Source organism: Nilaparvata lugens, chromosome 2 (genome assembly GCF_014356525.2).
Source record: "Nilaparvata lugens isolate BPH chromosome 2, ASM1435652v1, whole genome shotgun sequence".
NCBI classification, from domain to species: Eukaryota; Metazoa; Arthropoda; class Insecta; order Hemiptera; family Delphacidae; genus Nilaparvata; species Nilaparvata lugens.
The window spans coordinates 72,772,333-72,792,577 of record NC_052505.1 but is presented as its reverse complement, the minus strand read 5'-3'; the positions used below and the strand labels follow the sequence as shown (position 1 = coordinate 72,792,577).

General features: G+C 35.1%; 1 protein-coding gene across 1 annotated transcript; it reads left to right on the top strand.

The window, feature by feature from the left end:
• Positions 1-3,370: 3,370 nt before the first annotated feature.
• On the top strand, positions 3,371-14,400 carry LOC120349679 (proteasome subunit beta type-2-like). The gene is made up of 4 exons (XM_039420180.1): positions 3,371-3,657; positions 5,696-5,889; positions 7,719-7,881; positions 14,156-14,400. Exons 1-4 carry the CDS (start codon positions 3,567-3,569, stop codon positions 14,398-14,400), a joined length of 693 nt encoding a protein of 230 aa, XP_039276114.1. The 5' UTR covers positions 3,371-3,566.
• Positions 14,401-20,245: the final 5,845 nt, after the last annotated feature.

Here is a 20,245-nt window from a genome sequence, read left to right as displayed (position 1 = left end):
TTGTAATATTTATCCATTATTCCCAAAGAATTTATTGCAAAAAATTGAGATGTCCGCATTTTATCGCCTACCATTGTCTTCTCTACAGATCTGCTCTTTCAACTATAATAAACTGTGGGGTCTAAACGGAAAGATTGAGTTTGAAAGAGATTGGATCTTAAGGTTACCATTCAAGTATTTGTATATAACTAAATTGTACTAACCTATAGTTTATCTGTGGCTTAAAGCATAGAGCTGACCCTCAGCAGTCCATAGGAGAAACATCAAGTAAGTTCCTGGGCGTCTACATAGACCAAAGGTTAACATGGGAGCCTCATTGTAGAAATCTTTGTGACAAGCTCTCAAAGTCTATCTACCTCATAAGATGTTTCAAGAGTCAACTGTCGAATGATTATTTGCGTATGGCATATTTCAGTTTGTTGCACAGTCTTCTGTGATATGGTATCCTACACTGGGGTGGAAGTAGTCATATTTCTGGTGTTCTCCTTCTCCAGAAAAAAGCTGTGAGGATAATAGTGGGGGCCACTTTCAGGGAACATTGCAAACCGTTATTTGTTTCTCTTGGAATATTATCGGTTTACAACCAATATATTTATGTTTTTGCCTTGTATATGCATGAAAATAAGTGTAAAATGAACACAAGAGGTATGGTTCATTCATACAACACCCGCCAAAGACTACAACTTGATACCCAACGTACAAGATTAACCAAAGTACAGAAGTCCCATCACGTCTAAAATAGGTCTACAACAGTTTGCCAGTCAATAAAAAATTATCCAGTCTCTTTGTTCGGCGAGTTACTGTTCGATCCCTTCTATTCTTTGGAGGAGTTTTACACACATACTTCATAATAAATTGAGTGTTATGAATATTCTATTGACGTTGCTGATGACTGTATGGTCCGATAGCAAAAGAATTAAATCTATCTATCTATCTTTATATCAATATTGTTTGTCGAACTGGAGAAGTTTGTTAGGGACTTGGATGAGGTTTGAAGTCACTGCACAGAGCTACAGCTAGGCATTCTGTCAACTAGGTAATTGAAAAAGTTATTCAGAAGATTCAATTCTTGATAATCTCTTGCAGAATAGATGTTGTCAAGAGTTGAATGAAATGCATCAAATTTATATGAGATTGGTAGATCAAGTGTTGCTCCTAGTAGACCTCACTTAGTCGTAGTGTGGGCGGGCCAAGGAAGGAAGGGTTGTTATCTTCTCTTTTTCATCCGTTCCTGTGAAATCCCTTTTCTTGATGGAATCTCCTCCAGGCATGGGATATTTTCTTGACGTTAATCGGCTACTTTAAGGGCCGGTTTCCGAGCTTGTTTAAACGCGGTTGAATCTTAGATGAAAGTAGTAGTAATAATAAATGCTAGGATTATGATTTCTCTACTATTATTATTAGGACCGGTTTCCGAGATCCGGATTTAAGTTCTAGACTTTAAACAGCTGGAGTCAGAAAATTGGCTTTCCGAAACGGGGCGTAGTCACAGTTTTAATGATAATCTTCATTTTCTCATTTCTATAATTGGAAACGTTTTTCCTTGATGTAATGAAAAATTCGTAAATAATTAAAACTAGCTGAAACTTTACAATATTTTCTCTTTATTTTATGTTGTGTTGAATTTTCTAGTTTTTCGAAATTTGAAAAAAACCAACGTGGACTTTGACTTCGCCCAGTTTTGGAAAGCCAATTTTCTGACTCCAGCTGTTTAAAGTCTAGAACTTAGCTTAATCCCGAGCTCGGAAACCGGCCCTAATTGACCGAGTGAAGTGAGGTCTAAGATTCAAAAGTCGACGGTTTGGCATTTCTCTTAATGTTTATATGTTGCGCATTTACGGCGAAACGCGGTAATAGATTTTCATGAAATTTGACAGGTACCTATATGTTTCTTTTTAAATTGCCCGTCAACGTATATTCTAGGTTTTTATAAATTTTGCATTTCAAGGATAATATAAAAGGGAAAAGGAGCATCCTTCATATGCCAATATTGGAGTAAAAATCAGCCTATAGAATTATTCATTATAAATCAGCTGTCTAGTGGACTATAATACTACCCGTTCAAAAACATCGAACATCTTGAGAATGTATCTTTCCATCAACGTTAAAAGACAGTTGACTATAATACTACCCGTTCAAAAACATCGAAACATCTTGAGAATGTATCTTTCCATCACGGTATTAAGATGAAAATTCTTCTTCTATTTACCGTGCTTTCCATCAACGTTGTAGACAGTTGCAGCCAGACCTGACAACTGCGCTCACACTCACATTCCGGGACGACACGTCACGGTACTATAGGACAGAAAGCTCTGTGCTTATTTAGGATTTTTTTCTAGACATTTTAAATTGATAAATTATTTATTAATTTTTTTGAGAAAACAACAACAAGTCAATGTAACTTACTGAGCGCGAGGTCTACTGTTCACAGAATTACTAGTAATAATAGGAGAGAACTCATCATCCTGGCGTTTATTACTACTACTACTTTCATCTAAGATTCAACCACGTTCAATTCGTTTCTGGTCAGCATACCAATTTGTAGTTTATGCGGCCGGCGTTTAAGTTTAAAAGCGTTTACTCTAGATGCAGTTTGAACCAAGCATCTAATTGAATTTACTTGAAAAAAGTTGTACGTTTTTAAGAGCTTTTTGGTTATTGAAGAAATAAAAACTATAGTGAGGTCTACGTTATAATGGCGGTGTTTGATTGGCAATGGTATTGCTGTCCTTGTCTGTCATTCAACAAAGCAGATACAGTAAGGTCCACGTTATAATGACAGTATTTGATCAACTTCGGTTTTGCTATCCTTGTCTATCATTCGACAAAGCCGGTGGTACTATCCTTTTCTAGGTCCACTCCGATGACAATTATGTTTTCGACAGTGTAGAAAAATAATTAATTGATGCAGAGAATCAGCATCACTATTCTTCTATCTTTTTCCACTGCCATTATAACGTGGACTACACTATAGCGCTATCTCTTTTTCGCTTTGCTCTGTTGCCAGATCGTCTTTCAACAATGTAGAATTGATAATTAATTAACGAAATTATATATCTTAATTATCTTTCTCCACTGCCATTATAACGTGAACCTCACTATATATCATGTTGTGGGTATGATTTCGAACACATTAAGGTTGGGCAATTTCTACGACGTAGAATGGTCTTTTCTAAAAAGAGTTTCTTCAAACAGGTTGCGTTGAAAAATTCTATTCATAATAAATCTCAGAATGAAATAACAACTTGCTACTGCAGTTTGAAATGAAACAAGTTATTAATGAACACATCATTTATAACAATTAAAAAAATGGAATTAATCAATTTCTGTATTCATTGGTGAAAAGACAAAATTATCTTAGCAGTGGTATTTGACTATTTGCGTGTGTGTGTACGCGTGCGAGTATTTTGTTTGTTGTGCTAGTACTAGTACTGTGTGAATGAATTGGCAATAATTTGAAGAAACATTTTTCTCTCATAGAATAGCAAATCATTTTGTGAAAATTATTCACATTTTAAGAACTTTCTGTCTGATAGTTTTTATTTTGTTATTGTTACTTGAAAAACATGGAAACCTTACTTGGGATAAGATGTAATGATTTTGTTATGCTTGCCTCTGATATGTCGTGTGGAGAAAGCATTTTTGTTGTAAAACAAGGTATGTAATGCATAGTTTTCTATTGATTTATCTATAAATACACTCCTTCCAAATAGGATGTTACAATGTATTTGAACGCAAAGCTTTTTTCTTTAGCCTACTTTCTAGTTAGCCGGATTCAGTTGCAGGTTATAGGTTATGTGAAAACATGAATAAGCAATAAATTAAAAATATATTTTTATTCTGGCAAATTTATTTTTATCATCTATACTCATATGTTAACTACATTAAGAGATTTCACTTGATCTTAGTTGACTCTTGAAACTATTCAGCAAGGTGTCATTTTCTGGTGCGGTTAATATACCCTTGACAGTTCCGGCCTTTTGATACTAAGGGCGTCGTTAGTGGACGCCGCTTTATATTGATTATATGCTCCCGTGTGTAGGATGATATAAATCGGAAAACTATAAGTGATCCTGTCCCGTACAGGTGATATTCTATGTTCCTTTTTTCTTTTGCACAACACGGTTTTATAATAAAAGTTCGAAGTCTAAGATCTAGGTTTAAAGCTATTTCAGAAATGAGTAAGTTATATCGTTGAAGCTCTTGAGGAGATGGATCTTTTGCATCTGGTTCTTGCTAATCTGAGCAAGGTTTATGATTGTGTACTTAATGGAAGCTTGCCAGCTCTATTTGGCTGAAGGAATCATTGTAGGTGCTCTCTCACAGCCTATAGTTGAACAGTCTGGCTTGCGGGTTCCGAGAGTTTTTGATATCATGATATTGCTTTAAAAACAAATTCAAGATCTAGCTGGAAAGAAATCCATTCTACTCAGTAAATGAATGTACTCAGGGACAGTTTAGTTTGGCCTGCCATCTTGCTTTTTTGACACAAACTATACTGTACAATGGTCATGGATGTAGAAGGATCAGTTAAAGGAATTATGCTTCAGTACATGAAACGAGGTTTTTAATATTCCTATTTAGCTATGAAACACCAATTTTTAAAATGTTCATGTAAAGTTGAGACTTTGTAGTTTTCTTAAAGAAATTAGGGTATTTTTTCTTATTCAATAAAAATGGTTCGATACGATATCCATAATAATTCTTGTACTACAAAATTCGTATGAGGAGGAGACTTTAAGGCACTACTACTCCTCCAGAATTAATTGTAGTCGCGAGTACCAATTTTCCAGACCAAAAGTCACATAGTGCTAGGTCTGATGAGTAGGGTGGATGTTCTAACACCGGGATGCTGAACTTGGTCAGGAACCGCTCAACAGATAACGCGGAATGAGCTGGCGCATTGTCTTTGTGCAAAATCCATCATTTGTTTTTCCACATTTCGAGTTGTTTTCTTCTTTCTCCTTCACGTATTTTATCAAGTACCTTATGGTAGTAATGTTGATCAATTGTTTGATCAATTGAAGGTAAACAATCCCATAAATATCGAAATAACAATCATCATTGCTTTGAATTTTTATGCTAACCGTTTTTCCGGCAATACAAAATAACACTAACGTGAATGACGGTTATGACTCAACGAAGTTGTTTACAGAAACGAGACTAACTGCATTCTGAAGAGGAAGTCTCAAACTAAATAGATGTTGGTTAGCGCATGCGCACTCGTTCCACTGCATTATCAGTCCCGTTATTTAATAGGCACACCTCGTATTAACGATAACACGTTGAAATTTATTGAAAAAGTATTAGTTCTACATTTTATACCCTATAAGTTGATAAGAATAAGCCTATAATTTTATTTTACAATTTCTAACAAGTCAAGTAGAAACGTTCAAAATACATGTACTCTCGTCTGAAGAGCCTCACTCATCTTGACAATATTATCAACATGTATATTGTCCACTTCGACCTGCATCACACCCAATATATTGACTGAATCAGTCAGTGCATTCAATTATATCTTCTCCTATTTGAAATTGAGGGAAAGTAGCGGCACACGAGAAGAGTTTTTGCAGAGTTTATTGAGATTTTGTGGGCATCATCGAAAATAAAAAAGAAATTCGACACTCATTTGCCCAACTTTTTTTCTGATCCATCAAATTGTTGCTTCACTGACTTTTTCATTTTATTTCAGATGAGAGCAAAATATTCCAGCTCTCTGATAAAATTGCCATGGGAATCGTTGGCGAACATGGAGACACTGTTCAATTTGCAGAGTACATCTCCAAAAATATTCAGCTGTATAAAATGAAGAATGGCTATCCACTTTCTCCAAGAGCAGCGGCAAACTTCACTACTAAAAACCTTGCTGATAGTTTGAGAAGCTCGGTAAATATTTGTTGATCTCCAATTCAATTAGTTGTATGTAGTAACTTTCTAGATGTTCGGGATCATCTTTGGTGTGACTAAGGAAAATGGCTTACGCAGATCACTAGTTGAAATGAGCATTATTATTTGTGACTACACATAATTTATGTTACAAGTATTTGCTACTCTTTCCAGCTTTTATTCTGCTATTCCGCTACCCATTAGCACCAACAGTAAGGGCCGGTTTCCGAGCTCAGGATTCAGCTAAGTCCTAGACTTTAAAAAACAGCTGGAGTCGGAAAATTGGCTTTCCGAAACGGGGCGTAGTCGCAGTCCTCGTTTAAATTAAATTTCGAAAAACTAGAAAATTGAACACAAAATTAAATTAAAGAGAAAATCGTGTAAAGTTTCAGCTATTTTGAATTATTAATTTCGTCCAGGAAAAACATTTCCAATTATAGAAATGAGGAAATGAAGATTATCATGAAAACTGTGACTACGCCCCGTTTCGGAAAGCCAGCTTTCTGACTCCGGCTGTTTAAAGACTAGAGCTTAGCTAAATCCCGAGCTCGGAAACCGGCCCTAAGACATGTTATTGATTTGGACTGTCGTATAAATTAGAATTGGAACTGTTTTGGGCTTTAGCCTGTGGTACTTTTCTGGAAGTTTTGTTGTGTTAAATTATTGAATAAATAAAATAAAGACCCACTAGTCCATTTGCACCAAAAGAGTTGAAACTGCGTCTAGCCTATCAATGGTTTAAAACCCGAGTATTATAATTTCATCTGAAAACCCTGTACGCCCTTGGATCTGAGTTGAAAGCAAATGCCCAATTTGCCCTTACTTAGATGCTAAATATTAGACTAGATGATTTTTAAATGTTCACGCCTGTGTGCTTTGAGCTTGAGTACTTTAGATAGTAGGTGGAGGAAAACCAGAGGCGAGGCGTCCGGACATCTCTGGATTCGCCGATGACTGGACAGAAATTGAAATGTAATGTGTTTATGATTAAATTAAAAATATTTAAAATAAATACAAAAAAGGTGAAGAAACCAAAAGCGCGCCAAGTTTGAATAAAGTAGACTACTGCATCATCAGTCCCATCCGTTCAATGTGATTCTGAAAAATATGCGATTCTAGTAGTAATGCTATTTAGCATTGTTTACCACCACTCTTCTGCATCATCACTCTCCCTCTCCCCGTAAACGATGGTGGAGTAAACGGTCAAAGACATCGCTATTTTCTGCGATTCCAGTGTTACAAACCGTACGATCATTATTTTTTTCCAATTTGTTATTGATAATTATTATTTCTTCTATGTTTGGTTTTGAAGCACCTACATTTAAAAATCTACTTTGTGAAAATAATTAAGAACTGAAAATTTGGTGAAGTGGACAACTACAAGACTTAATCTATTTCGGACTATGTGTAACCTTATCTAAATGTGGGAGATGAATAGCACAAGGTTACCTTATTTTTTCTCTCCCGGTCATTTTTGATGTTGTACTTGTTTTATGAATCAAAGAATAGAGAATTCCATTTCAATTTTTTAATTAATTTTAATTATTGAGGGCCAGTTTCGAGCTTGAGAGTCAGCCAAGTTCTAGACTTTTCAACTCTAGGATTTTGAATAGTAAACTTATATTTTACTAGATGTCATTTTGATCGATAAATAATCGTCTAAAATTAAATATTATTATCTTTCAACTGAATTGTTCCTGGATATGACTGAGCCAAAAAGTCACGTCCCCCCCCCTGAGGAAAACACATGTCATATATACAATCTGCTTGAATAGCTATTCAAATGATAATATATATTGAAGTAAGATGTTGTTTTTATATTTTTTCAGAGTCCATACCATGTTAACATGTTAATTGGTGGCTATGATAAAGTTGATGGTCCCCAACTCTTCTACATTGATTATCTGGCATCTTTCGCTGAGGTACCTTTCTCCGTCCATGGCTATGGTGGCATGGTAACCTTGGGTCTCTTGGATAGATACTACAAAGAAGGTGCGATATTCTAATAAGAATAAGAATAATTTTATTCCTTCAATGCATAACAATTCTATCGGAAACGTCGATTTCATAATAATAACGTACATAACTTCAGGTTTCAATTTTACAATAGTAAAATGTACATAATAATAATAATAATAATAATAATAATAATAATAATAATAATACATCTATACAAGGTATATTTCAATAGAATAAAGAAGATACATCAAATGGGATAAAGTCATATAACATAATAGAATATAGTCATTAAATGATAAAATAAACATCAAAATCATAACAATACAAATATTGAGAACATTTATACTTAAAGATATATTCTTCCCTGCTTCAATTAAAATAGTTGTCAAATGGTAGATTAAAGAAATCTGAAAGTGAGTACAATGGATTTTCCAATAGGAGGCGCTCTATGTTCTGTTTATAAGTTTTAGTTGGTAGGTTCCTTGCTAGTATGTCTATTCATCTAGTCTAGATTGAATAGGATAGCAACCATCCCGAATCATATATCATTGAAATTATTCAATAAATTGCCCATACTAGCCAGGAAACTTATAAACAGAACATAGAGCGCCTCCTATTGGAAAATCCATTGTAATCACTTTCAGATTTCTTTAATCTACCATTTGACAACTATTTTCATTGAAGCAGGGAAGAATATATCAAGGGTTTAGTCTTGTGGGGCTGCGCCCCAGAGGTTCAAAAAGTAGTCTTGCTCCAGAAGAAGGCTTTAAGAATTATATGTGATGTTGCTTATCTGGAACATTGCAAGCCTCTATTTATAAAACAGAAAATCATGACAGTTTACAGCATGGTCGCTTTCAAACTTCTACAAATAAAAGAGAATTTAGGCTCATATAGCTGCAGAACCGAAATTTACAGTCATAACACTAGGAACAAATCAAAAATAGATGTACCATAATTATACAGTACATATACTTAGTATATGGTACATCTATTTTTGATTTGTTCCTAGTGTTATGACTGTAAATGTCGGTTCTGCAGCTATATGAGCCTAAATTCTCTTTTATTTGTAGAAGTTTGAAAGCGACCATGCTGTAAACTGTCATGATTTTCTGTTTTATAAATAGAGGCTTGCAATGTTCCAGATAAGCAACATCACATATAATTCTTAAAGCCTTCTTCTGGAGCAAGACTACTTTTTGAACCTCTGGGGCGCAGCCCCACAAGACTAAACCCTTGATATATTCTTCCCTGCTTCAATGAAAATAGTTGTCAAATGGTAGATTAAAGAAATCTGAAAGTGATTACAATGGATTTTCCAATAGGAGGCGCTCTATGTTCTGTTTATAAGTTTTAGCTGGAAGGTTCCTGGCTAGTATGGGCAATTTATTGAATAATTTCAATGATATATGATTCGGGATGGTTGCTATCCTATTCAATCTAGACTAGATGAATAGACATACTAGCAAGGAACCTACCAACTAAAACTAGACAGACTAAACAGACTAGACCATACATATAAGTGCTTTGGAAAAAGGCGAAGTAGCACATTCTCAAATAATTGGAAGGCACACAGTCCTTGAGACTACGAAGGAGATATATAACCCTACTTCATTTTGAGCAGACACTTTTAATTTGGGGTATCCATGTGAGCTTCTGGTCCAGTGTTATGCCCAGAATCTTTGCACTTTCTGCTTCATCACTGATCTTTCTCAGTCCAAGCACCAGTGTTTGCGTCTTGGCATTATTCAAAAATAGGCGGTTCGCTCTAAACCAAGCTGAAGCCTTACCCTAACTGCTGGACATTTTTTGTTGTAGAGCACTCAGATCAACATAGTTGGTAACCAGTGATGAATCATCAGCATAGCAAACAACTTTAGATGCAATATTTAATTCTATATCATTCATCATCACTAGAAATAATATTGGCCCAAGAATGGATCCTTGAGGTACTCCGTGTGGTACTTTAAGTGGATCAGAAAGACTTGAGTTTATACACACTGTCTGTGTACGACCCTCTAAATAGGATTCAAATAATTTTAAAGCTCTATCACGGACACCCAAAAATTGTAATTTTTTTAGTAGAATACTGGGATCAACGACATCAAATCCTTTACTCAGATCGAATAGAATTAATCCTGTGTATTTCTTCCTATTGAAGCCATCCTCGACCACGGTTACAACTGACTGCACGGCTTCGATTGTTGACTTCCCCATCCTAAAACCATACTGGGAGTCTGCAAACAAGCTGTTCAATTCTAGGAAATCGTACAATTGAGTTGCAATAATATATTCAAAGATTTTTCCAAAGATTGGTGGGATAGGAATTGGTCTGAAGTTATCTGGTGAATTCCTGTCACCCTTTTTGTGAATCGGGATAGTTCTTGAATGTTTTAGTAAAGATGGAAAAACTGCTGATTTTATACAGGCATTTAAAACTGAGGTAAGTGGCTGTAAGATGGGTTCTATTACTTGTTTAATAAGGGAGCTAGAGTGAGAATATATATCTTTGGTACTGGACGACTTCATCCTGGAAACTATTTCAAGGACTTGAATATAGGTTACTTCTTTTATTTCAAAAACTACCTGCGTTGACGCCGTTTGAATATAATGGAGTTTGGCGCTGAGTAGTTAGTTTCCAATCTTCCCCATCTACTGGCGCACTCTAGTGCATAATTGTTTGTTTGGTTTGTAGTTTTCGAATACCAGTCTGCTTGCATAACTGCCTCCGTTGACAGGACAGTTCGACTCATTCGTTGTATTTGTATTTCTATCGGAAATTATTAATTGTAATTCCGTGTCTCCGATCGTAGGGAGTAATAATTGATTTAAAGTACATGTGAGAATTTGAGTATTTTTTATATTACAACTCTCTGCAATACCTGGCTACATCATAAATCATCAGAGGTCAAGTGATTTATTTACATTTCTCTATTCCTTAATTCTCTCCTTTATCTTTTTACCACCCAAACCTATAGGTAAAAATCACTCTGACTTACAGCGTAGATCATCAGCCGGGGTAAGTTTTAATAATAGAGATTTTCATTGCATCATGAATGAATTCATTAGTATTTTTCTGCCAGAATATATTGAATATTAAATCGATTAAAATTACAGTCCACTTAATCAGAAATTTGTATAACTATTGTTGGTCCTAACCGGCCCGTGATGTTTATTGGCCTAAATTGTACTCAAATTCTCATATATGCATTTGTAGTTTGTTTGTATTGTTCGTATTGTAGTCGACAGGCTCTAGAGCGTAGAGCAGACACGCTAAACTTTGTTGTGTACAGATAAGTTGTTTGTTCATCACTATCTTATTGTTTGTGATAACAAAGTTATTCAAAATGAATACACAAGGAGAATTAGATCCTAAAACTATTCCTGCAATGTTGAAAATTCATAGGGCGAAGTTAGAACAATTATATCAGAGAATACACCGTACATTTGATTTGTGTAAAAATGTATCTGATCAGAAAACAGCTCAATATGTTTTAACTTTGGCTAGATTGATTACAGCAACAGTCGTGGATTATGATAGTATTGAATTTAAGATTAATGAGTTAGAAATGAGTGTAGACCCAGAATATGTCCCTAAATTCAATGACTCGCATTTAGATATGATTGCATTTATCGTTAAAACAGTCGAAAAATAAAAAAACAATCAGAAACTAAGCAAGCAGATTTGCTGACAGTTTCAGCATGTAGTGTAACTAATGAACAACAATTATTACCGAAAATTCGATTGCCAAATTTTAGTGGACGTCAAGCTGAACGGTTTACGTTTTTTGAATTATTCAAATCATTAGTCCATGACAATACCACTTTATCAGATTAACATAAGGTCCAGTATTTAGTTTCAAAGCTTACTCATGAGGCCGCAAATATTTGTAAACATCTTCCACCTATAGCCACTAATTACAAAATTATTTGGGATGCATTGCTTAGCCATTATAATGACCCTAGATCTCAGATAGATTCTTATTTAGATGAAATATTTCAGTTCAAAAGTTTGAAGGTTGAATCTAGGGCGGGCTTGATATTAGATAGATTTTGTTATTCTATTACAGCTTTGAAGCGGGTAAAAAATGAGGGTTTGGAGGATTGTATTTTTTTGTAGCAGGGATTGAAAGTGTTAGATCCAACATCTCGTAGAGAGTTTGAGATTTGTTGTCTCTGATAAGTACCTCCTTACTTACAAACATTTTGTACACTTCGTTGAAAGACAGTTCAAGTCATTGCCATGTGATAAAAATAATAAATTCGAATCATCAAGTGGTGTGAAGCCAGTCAAGAACTTGTCAAATTCCTAGATTTTGGCTGTTCAATCAGAGATGACTTCGACTGGTAATGTTCGTGAAAAGTCAAATTGTTTGAAGTGTAATCAAGGTACTCATAGCTTACTTGATTGTCGTTCTTTTTTGAAATTGTCACTATGGGAACGGTTCCGTTTTGTCAAAGACAAATCATGTTGTTTCAAGTGTGCTTGACAGTCATTCTGTTCGTGAAGGTACTAGTATAGTGCGTTGTAACCAGTGTGAAAAGCCGCATCTTTCCTTATTGCATTTCGATTTTAATAAAAAATCGTCTCAGGGTGATGTGAATAATGTAAACAGGAAGTGGTCAACTGTTCGACCAAGGTCAATGACAGTAAGAATGCTGAATCAACTGTGTTGAGTGTTGTTGTCTACTGTAGTGGCTACTGTTTCGAGTAGACAGGGAAAGCAAGGTAGGGTTAGATTGCTGCTAGATTCTGGGAGTCAGTGTAACTTTCTTACTACAAAGGCTTGTAAACGACTTAATTAGCCGATAACACGTCTGGCGACAGCAGTTAATTGTTTCGGCGGAGGGTTGAGAGCGGTGCGGGATGAAACGGCCTTTATGCTTTCCTCTCTTTCAGAGCCAGCTGTTTCTTTTTCTATACAAGCTTGGTCGTAAATCATATTGTCGATAACTCATAAATCATAAATCATATTCTCGAAGAGTAGACTAAATTGTCATATTTGAAGGGTCTTGATCTTGCTGATATGCAATATTATTTACCTAGAATTGGATGATTATTGGTCTCAGGTTTTGTAGGGGTAAATTTATATTTGTTAGGTTCCCTGCAGGGGGTTCAAAGTTCATCATCATCAAGCTCGAAAAGGTGTATTCTTATAGTGATTCTCTTGCACTGTTAATTAGGTTAGAAACAGAAGTCTATTACTGAAGCCGTCAATAACTTTTCTGAACTATTTATCATTTTTTGATGAAGAACTATCGAAAATACGAAAAATAATATACACAACACTAGAGCAACCATTTGAGGGAGCCAGTGATACCAACTCTCCATCTAGGAAGTAGATTATATAATTTATAATACATTTTTGATTATAATACATTTTTCATAGATTCAATTAAGCTAGTCATCAAATCAAATGTCAACAATTATAAGAGATAACTTGGCATACTCTTCAAAGATGTAATGACTGTTTTCCTGTTAGGAAACACTATTTTTTAAAACTAACAAATTCGGATGTCATTCATATGTGCGATATCTGAAATGTGCGAGTATTTCAACATTTGTTATATGCGTTTAATATCTACAATTATCAAGCTCGCTTCGTTTGCCTTATCCGTGTCTAGCCAAGGGGCTCCGGCCCCCTTGACCTCTAGTTGGAACATCCAGTAATAAGATCAGCAGCATTTTTCATTTGAGCCTGCATCCTTCCGTTAAAAAGTCAAAAAAGACTTTCATCGCTCAATTCAATCACCAGTTTTATTTGAATTATGTAGCGCAGGGTTGCAAAAAACCTTACTTTTCAGAACTAATATATATTCAGTTATTTCTCAATTAGAGACTTGGTTAAGATACTAAGAGAACTATTGCATTTCAGTCTGATAGTACTTTGGAACAGGAATGATATGGAGAATTTGACAAACACCATATCTAACCCCCTCAAATTCATTCAAAGTATGAATTTACTTGAAAAATGTAGTTAGGTTAGGTCAGTTTAGTTTTCAAAATGCATTGAAAATTCGATGAAAAACTTGAAAAAAGAAACCCTCTAATTTAGCACCACCATTACTTCAGATAAACCTGTGTACACTATAGTGTTTAGATTTTAAGGTTAATTTGTTCTCGAAAACCCTGGAAGGATTTACTCAAAACCCCAAAAAGTATTAAATGGTCCTGTGTACATTTGAACTATTGTGTCTATAGAAAAACGCCAATTTTGAGTGTAATCTTTGGCGAAATATTGGAGTTCTCTCAACATAAGATATTCTTCAGGTGATCCTTATTTATTTATATCTATTGATTTTTCAGATATGACTGAAGAGGAGTGTTATGAAGTCATGAAGAAGTGTGTTCGTGAGATCCACAAAAGATTAATTCTCAATCTGCCAAACTTCCAGGTGGAAGTTATCAACAAAGATGGTGTTAAATCCCTTCCCAGAATACCTGTCTTTTGCAGTTGCATCCTTTGTTATGTCTTCTCTCTCCATCGCCAACGTAGCTTTTTCCGATTTTCGGTCGAAAGGCATTCGGGTTCCTTTCGAGACAAGATTTGATTGCTCTTTGTCTGTCCTCCTCGTGTTCAAGATTGTTGAAACAACAGTTGCAGTTGCACTGATGACAAAATTCACCGTTTGCAAAACAGTCGCAGTACCTGCACACACCCATTAAAACATATATATAATAATTTACAACAAAGTTCAAACGTAATGAGAAGAGAATGTTATAATCACATATATACAGAGTGTTTCCGAACTCTCCACCTATATTCTAGGGCATTGTTCTTGGGTAAGAAGCATGTCTAAATGTAATTTTCAAACTGTCCAAAAGGCCTTGGTTAATCACATAGTCGCCATTTTTTTCACTTACAATAATTTTTTCAAGTAATAAGTAATCATACGCAAGTGAAACTGGATATTAGACAGAAAATATTATGAGATTTTCCAAATTCATAAAACAAAATTGTAAACGTAAAAATGGCGGCTTTGTGAGTAGCAAGGACTTTCGGAAAGTTTGAATATTATATTAGATATATTTCTTACCCAGGACCAATGTTCTAGAATATTGGTAGGGAGTTCGGAAACACTCGATATAAACTGAATTACGTTATAAAATATCCACTATTGATCCATGCATTCTGATAGAGTTTATGGGAAGGATATTCTGAGTATCCTTTCCCAAGAATGGACAGGATTCTATTTAAACCTTCGCATATTTTACAGTAAACTGAAATCGTATTTTTTCATGACATAAATATGAATCAATAATTATTCACATTATATTTTGCAAATTAATTTAAATCAATATTACGGACTGAGAAGTTCATTTGTGTTAGAGTTGTACTTATGCGGGCTACTAATAGAATTGAACTGGCCAAACAGAAAAAGAAAATAATTGGATATTGATGAGCTTTAGTCTATCACAGAAGAATTTTTCAATCGTGAATAAGCATAACCGTGATATCACACAAGCCGGACACGAACGGACTAAATTGGAGAAGGTTATTTTATTATTATGCGTATGGCATAACTTTGCAATGAGGAATCAAAATCAATAGTAAAAAAATATATAATAAAAAACATTTTATAAGGCATGGTTATAAATCCATAGGCTATATGAATGCAAATTGGAGTAGGTGAAAAAATGTAATACCTGACGCGTCCGAACTTGTTATATTTGCACAGTACATTTATTTCTAGTACATTTTTGTCCAATTGTGTCTTGCCCTGTCATACCCGTCTGATGTGATATTACCCTGAGGGCCCAAACACACAAAGCGTTTTATCAGACGAACCAGCACGAACCAGGGAAGAAAGCTCTCCGATTGGCTGATTGGGTTGGCGTATCGAGAATCAGCCAAACAGAGAGCGTCCAGTCCTGTCGTGACGACTCGTTTGACTAAACGCCTCGAGTATTTTTAGTCATTAAGGACCGTAATGAACGATCGAAAAACAAAGTGATACTTAAGTCCTTAATTTTCATCATTTCGAGGTTCTTAAAATTATATTCGAAAGTATCTGAAACACGAATCTACCCGCTCTTGTTTATTTTTTCTGCCGAACTTTCTGTCGAGTGAGCACTCCTATCAGAACCAATAGTATTCTTTTTCTGCCCTACTGGAACTAAACATAATCTTACTGAAGCACCCCTCTATTAATGCATATAACTAAACTAGACCTGGCAAAGTTTACTTACAATTTGAGACACTGAGACTTGGTACAGTTGCAAGGCTTGCGCGGTCGAATGCCGTTCGGCTCCAATAATACTGGCTGAGAGGGTCGCTTGTGGCCGGGGAAGATGAGGGGCTCGGCGGGGGGACCGGCTTGTCCGCCTTCGACGCTGTGGCCGCCTGAGCGGCGACCGGCGACTTCGGCCGCGCTATCGTAGCCGCTGCCACTACAGGAGTCTGCAACACAAGTTAATAGTATCTGTATCATCAAATACAAACACAATAAGCTTCGGTTGACGTGTGGGGTTCTTTGAACCTTTGGATCCTTGAATCCGTCCCTTCAAAAACAATAGGTCAGGATTAGGTTAATTTAGGGCATCAGTTCAGTATTTCATTGCGACCAAATAGAAGAAGTACTGATCGATAACGGTCTCCCTAGTGAGTTCCAAGTCACAACGTTCACGGTCACCGTAATGAGTTCAATTCATAAGTTATTTTTCAAAAGTCAAATGTGTTTCCATGGCTCTTTACATGTTTCCATGGCTCGTTCCATCTTTTGTTTCTCATCTCCACGCATTGACACCCACATAGCACATGAACATATCAGATATGTATAAGATATGTTCCACCGATACTTACGATATGTACTGGATATGTTTGAAAACGTATCTAATACCTATCTGATACGTATTTGATATGTGAAAATGTCCGCTTTTTGGATACATATCATTTAGGTATTCATTTTATGTATCTGATATGTATCACCCTCATGTCTCAAATACATATCTGATATGTAAATAAGTACCTAACAAAAATATAATTTTGATATCGATGAGACATGTCCAATATATATCACTCCCATGTCTCAAATATATATCGATATGAAAATATGTAACTAACAAAAATATAGTTTAGGTATTGATGATACATGTTACCTGTATCATGTTACATGGATCACCTAGGTGTATAGCTATACATGTTCAAGGCAATCTTACTGTGAGTAGGCTTATTTAGGAAGGAAGATGGCTCATGACTTTCATGAAAATGTTTCCATAGACATTCTTTTTATAATGAGGATGTATTGGATGAGCATAAATAGAAGTTAAAAGAATAACTCTACTATTCAGCTAAAATTCTTGGAAAAATCTACCCATAAAAACTTCATACAGTCATTCACCAAATTCACCTTTATTCATAAAATTCATTCAAATTTCAAATTCAAATTTTATTTACCATACAAAGAACATAATTAAACATATCAAAAATAAATAAAAATGCGATCTAATTTAATGAAATGAGATTAGGCTAATTAATAATACATTTAAGTAAAATGTGAATAGGCCTTAAGTAATAATGGTAAGTAAATATGGTAACTCTTATTAAAGTAACTCTGTAAGAGTAGTAATGTGAAATAACAAGTAATAAAATGTAATGTGAAGTAAAATTTTCATAAATATATTCTTTACTAGAATAATCTTCACTAAAATCTTTATTAAAATAACAAGAAGACAAAATATGTTAGGCTATACAGAACATAATTCAGCTGAAAGGTCCATAATAAAATACTGCATATTTTATGCGATACATACGAATATTAAATACACTATATATATATACAACTGGTAACACACGTAGAGAAGAGATTAAAGATTATTATACAGTGAATATCGTTTATTATGACATCGGCTATAATGACCTATCGGATATAGTGACCGGAAAGCTGCCCCTTGTTTGGTTTGCTATGCGTACAATGCTTTATTATATCGCTTATAGTGACATCGATTATAATCACATATCGGCTATTATGACCGGATTTCTATCAAAATGAGGAAAATAATATCGTATATAATGACGAAACGTTAAGTAAACAGGATGTTCTCCAGACAGGAATCATCATGTCTGTATTTATTCTAGTTGAGCCGTATTATGGTCAGTCTTTTATTACGAAATCGTGAAATGTGCATTCCTCTGAACATTATTGGCCTATTCAGACATTCAGTTCAATTCAGCCTTTCGTTCGGTTCGGTTGCATCCTACAGTATTTCGGTTGATGTGTGATTGGATTGTTACTGTAAAGTGTGTGTTATATTAGTGTGTGTAGTGCATGTTTCATTAAATTTTACAAACAGAACTCTTATTTTAAATTGTATACAGTGTTGATAATATGGCTTCTTCCCGTAAGACTTTCACTATTGAAGAAAAATCGCACATCATTTGGCGAATTGAGAATGGTGAAGCAAATAGGGACATAGCGAAGTAATTAGGGGTTGGACATTCAACAATTTCGGTAATATGGAAAAATCGCGATAAAATTAAGCAGAGCTTCGAGACAAGTTCTATGAAATCAAAAAACCTTCGTCCTAGTCAAAACAATGATGTAGATCAAGCGTTGCTGAAATGGTTCAAGATACAAGAGCGAATAATATTCCTATAAGCGGTCCAATTTTGCAGAGTAAAGCAAATGATTTGGCTGAGAAGTTGGGTAGACCTCGCGATATTACATCTGCATGGATACAACGATTTCGCCAGCGCCATGCAATCACAAGTGGTAGAATAAGTGGTGAAGCAGCAGTGGTTTCGCTTCCTGGCTACGAAAATGGGACAATGAACTGAAATTGAAAAATGATAAAATATTGTTGATGGTAGATAACTGTCCAGCACATCCACATGTTGAAAATCTTACATCTATAAAGTTGGTGTTCCTCCCGCCTAATACAACATCTGTTTTGCAACCCTTGGATCAAGGTGTTATAAGGTCTCTGAAAGTCAACTATCGGAAACGTCTCATTCTACAAATCATTCAAGATTTGGATGAAGGATGTGAAACAAAAGTCTCTGTACTCGACGCAATTAGAAAGAGCTTGGAATGAAGTCACATCCATTACAGTGAAAAACTGTTTCAGACATGCAGGATTTTTAATGCAGTCTGATAACATTATTGAATCTGCATGCACAGAAGAGTCGTTACAAGAATGGGGGAGAAGTTTGGCTCAACCAGTGTCTCAGGATTTCTTTGAAGAGTATGAAGAAGTAGACAAGGATTTGGAAACGACGGCAGCTGTAAGTGATGAGGAATTGCTGACTTCGACTTTGAGAGAAGAAGACGACGTTACAAACACTGAGAAAGACAATGATAATGATGAGGAAATCAATCCACCAACACTGACTGAAGCTTGTAAAGCGATCAAGACAATTTGCCAATTTCTTAGTGTCACAAATACAGCAGATGAAGCAACAAAAAATGTTCTATTTAATCTAGAGAAACAGTTTCAAACATCGTACTACAATTCAAAGTGCAAAAAAAACAACGAAAATTACAGACTTTTTGAAAAGACCTAATTTTAACATTTTTTTGAGTTCAATTTTTTCTTATTTTCAGTTCAAGTTTTTTTTTATGAAACATTGAATTATTTTCAAACTAAAATGAAATTTATGAAGTAGCCTACTGAAGTTTTTGAACGGGCCATATTTGTATACTGTATTAACAGGGATTTTCATTTGAATGTGACTTCGTTTGTGATTTCGTTTCAATTTTCATAAAAATTATTAAAAATTTACAGTACATTATAATAATATAAAGGACGTTTCAGTTTGGAAAGTGTGTTTACCTGGAATAAAATGCTGCAACGAAAACGTAAGTGTCATTATTTATGCTGTTTTTTCACTAATGTATACTTTAGTACTTCCTGAGCCTAGTATCGGATATAGTGACTATCGGTTATAGTGACCCAAAACTGATGGTCCCTTGAAGGTCACTATAAACGATATTCACTGTATATTATGTGAGTGGGTGGATTCGTGGCGCCAAATCTGCGGTTTGCAGTACCAAAAAATTCGCTAGATTTCGCCCTCCTTATCTTCTACCCCAATGTATCTTCATTGCCTCCAGTCCTGGAAAAATAGACCAACAAAATAAAAACGATCATGTTTTCAAGTTAATCGTTTAAGGGTGAGTCGTGGGTGGTAGAGGACGACCAACAGTCAAACAGCAAAATTATGTCCTATAAGAACAATGTCTTGGAGCAGAAAGCGCTGTTATTTATGGACAGAATTTCACGTTCTTTATGTCATTTGAAAGAGAATTCAATTTCCCAGGGGGGTTGACTTTTACTTTTTGATTTAAAGTTTATTAAGAAATTATTGTATAATTAATTAGCCATAAAAGTATTGAAATATGATTTTTAAAGTAAACTTAAAATCAAAAAATTAAAAAGTCAACCACCTGGAGAATG

Excerpts from the sequence above, each read along its gene's own strand:
- LOC120349679 (XM_039420180.1), top strand. The coding sequence starts at position 3,567 with ATGGAAACCTTACTTGGGATAAGATGTAATGATTTTGTTATGCTTGCC. Across the intron at positions 5,890-7,718 it reads CTGATAGTTTGAGAAGCTCG|AGTCCATACCATGTTAACAT; the intron begins GTAAATATTTGT and ends ATATTTTTTCAG. Across the intron at positions 7,882-14,155 it reads GGATAGATACTACAAAGAAG|ATATGACTGAAGAGGAGTGT; the intron begins GTGCGATATTCT and ends TTGATTTTTCAG.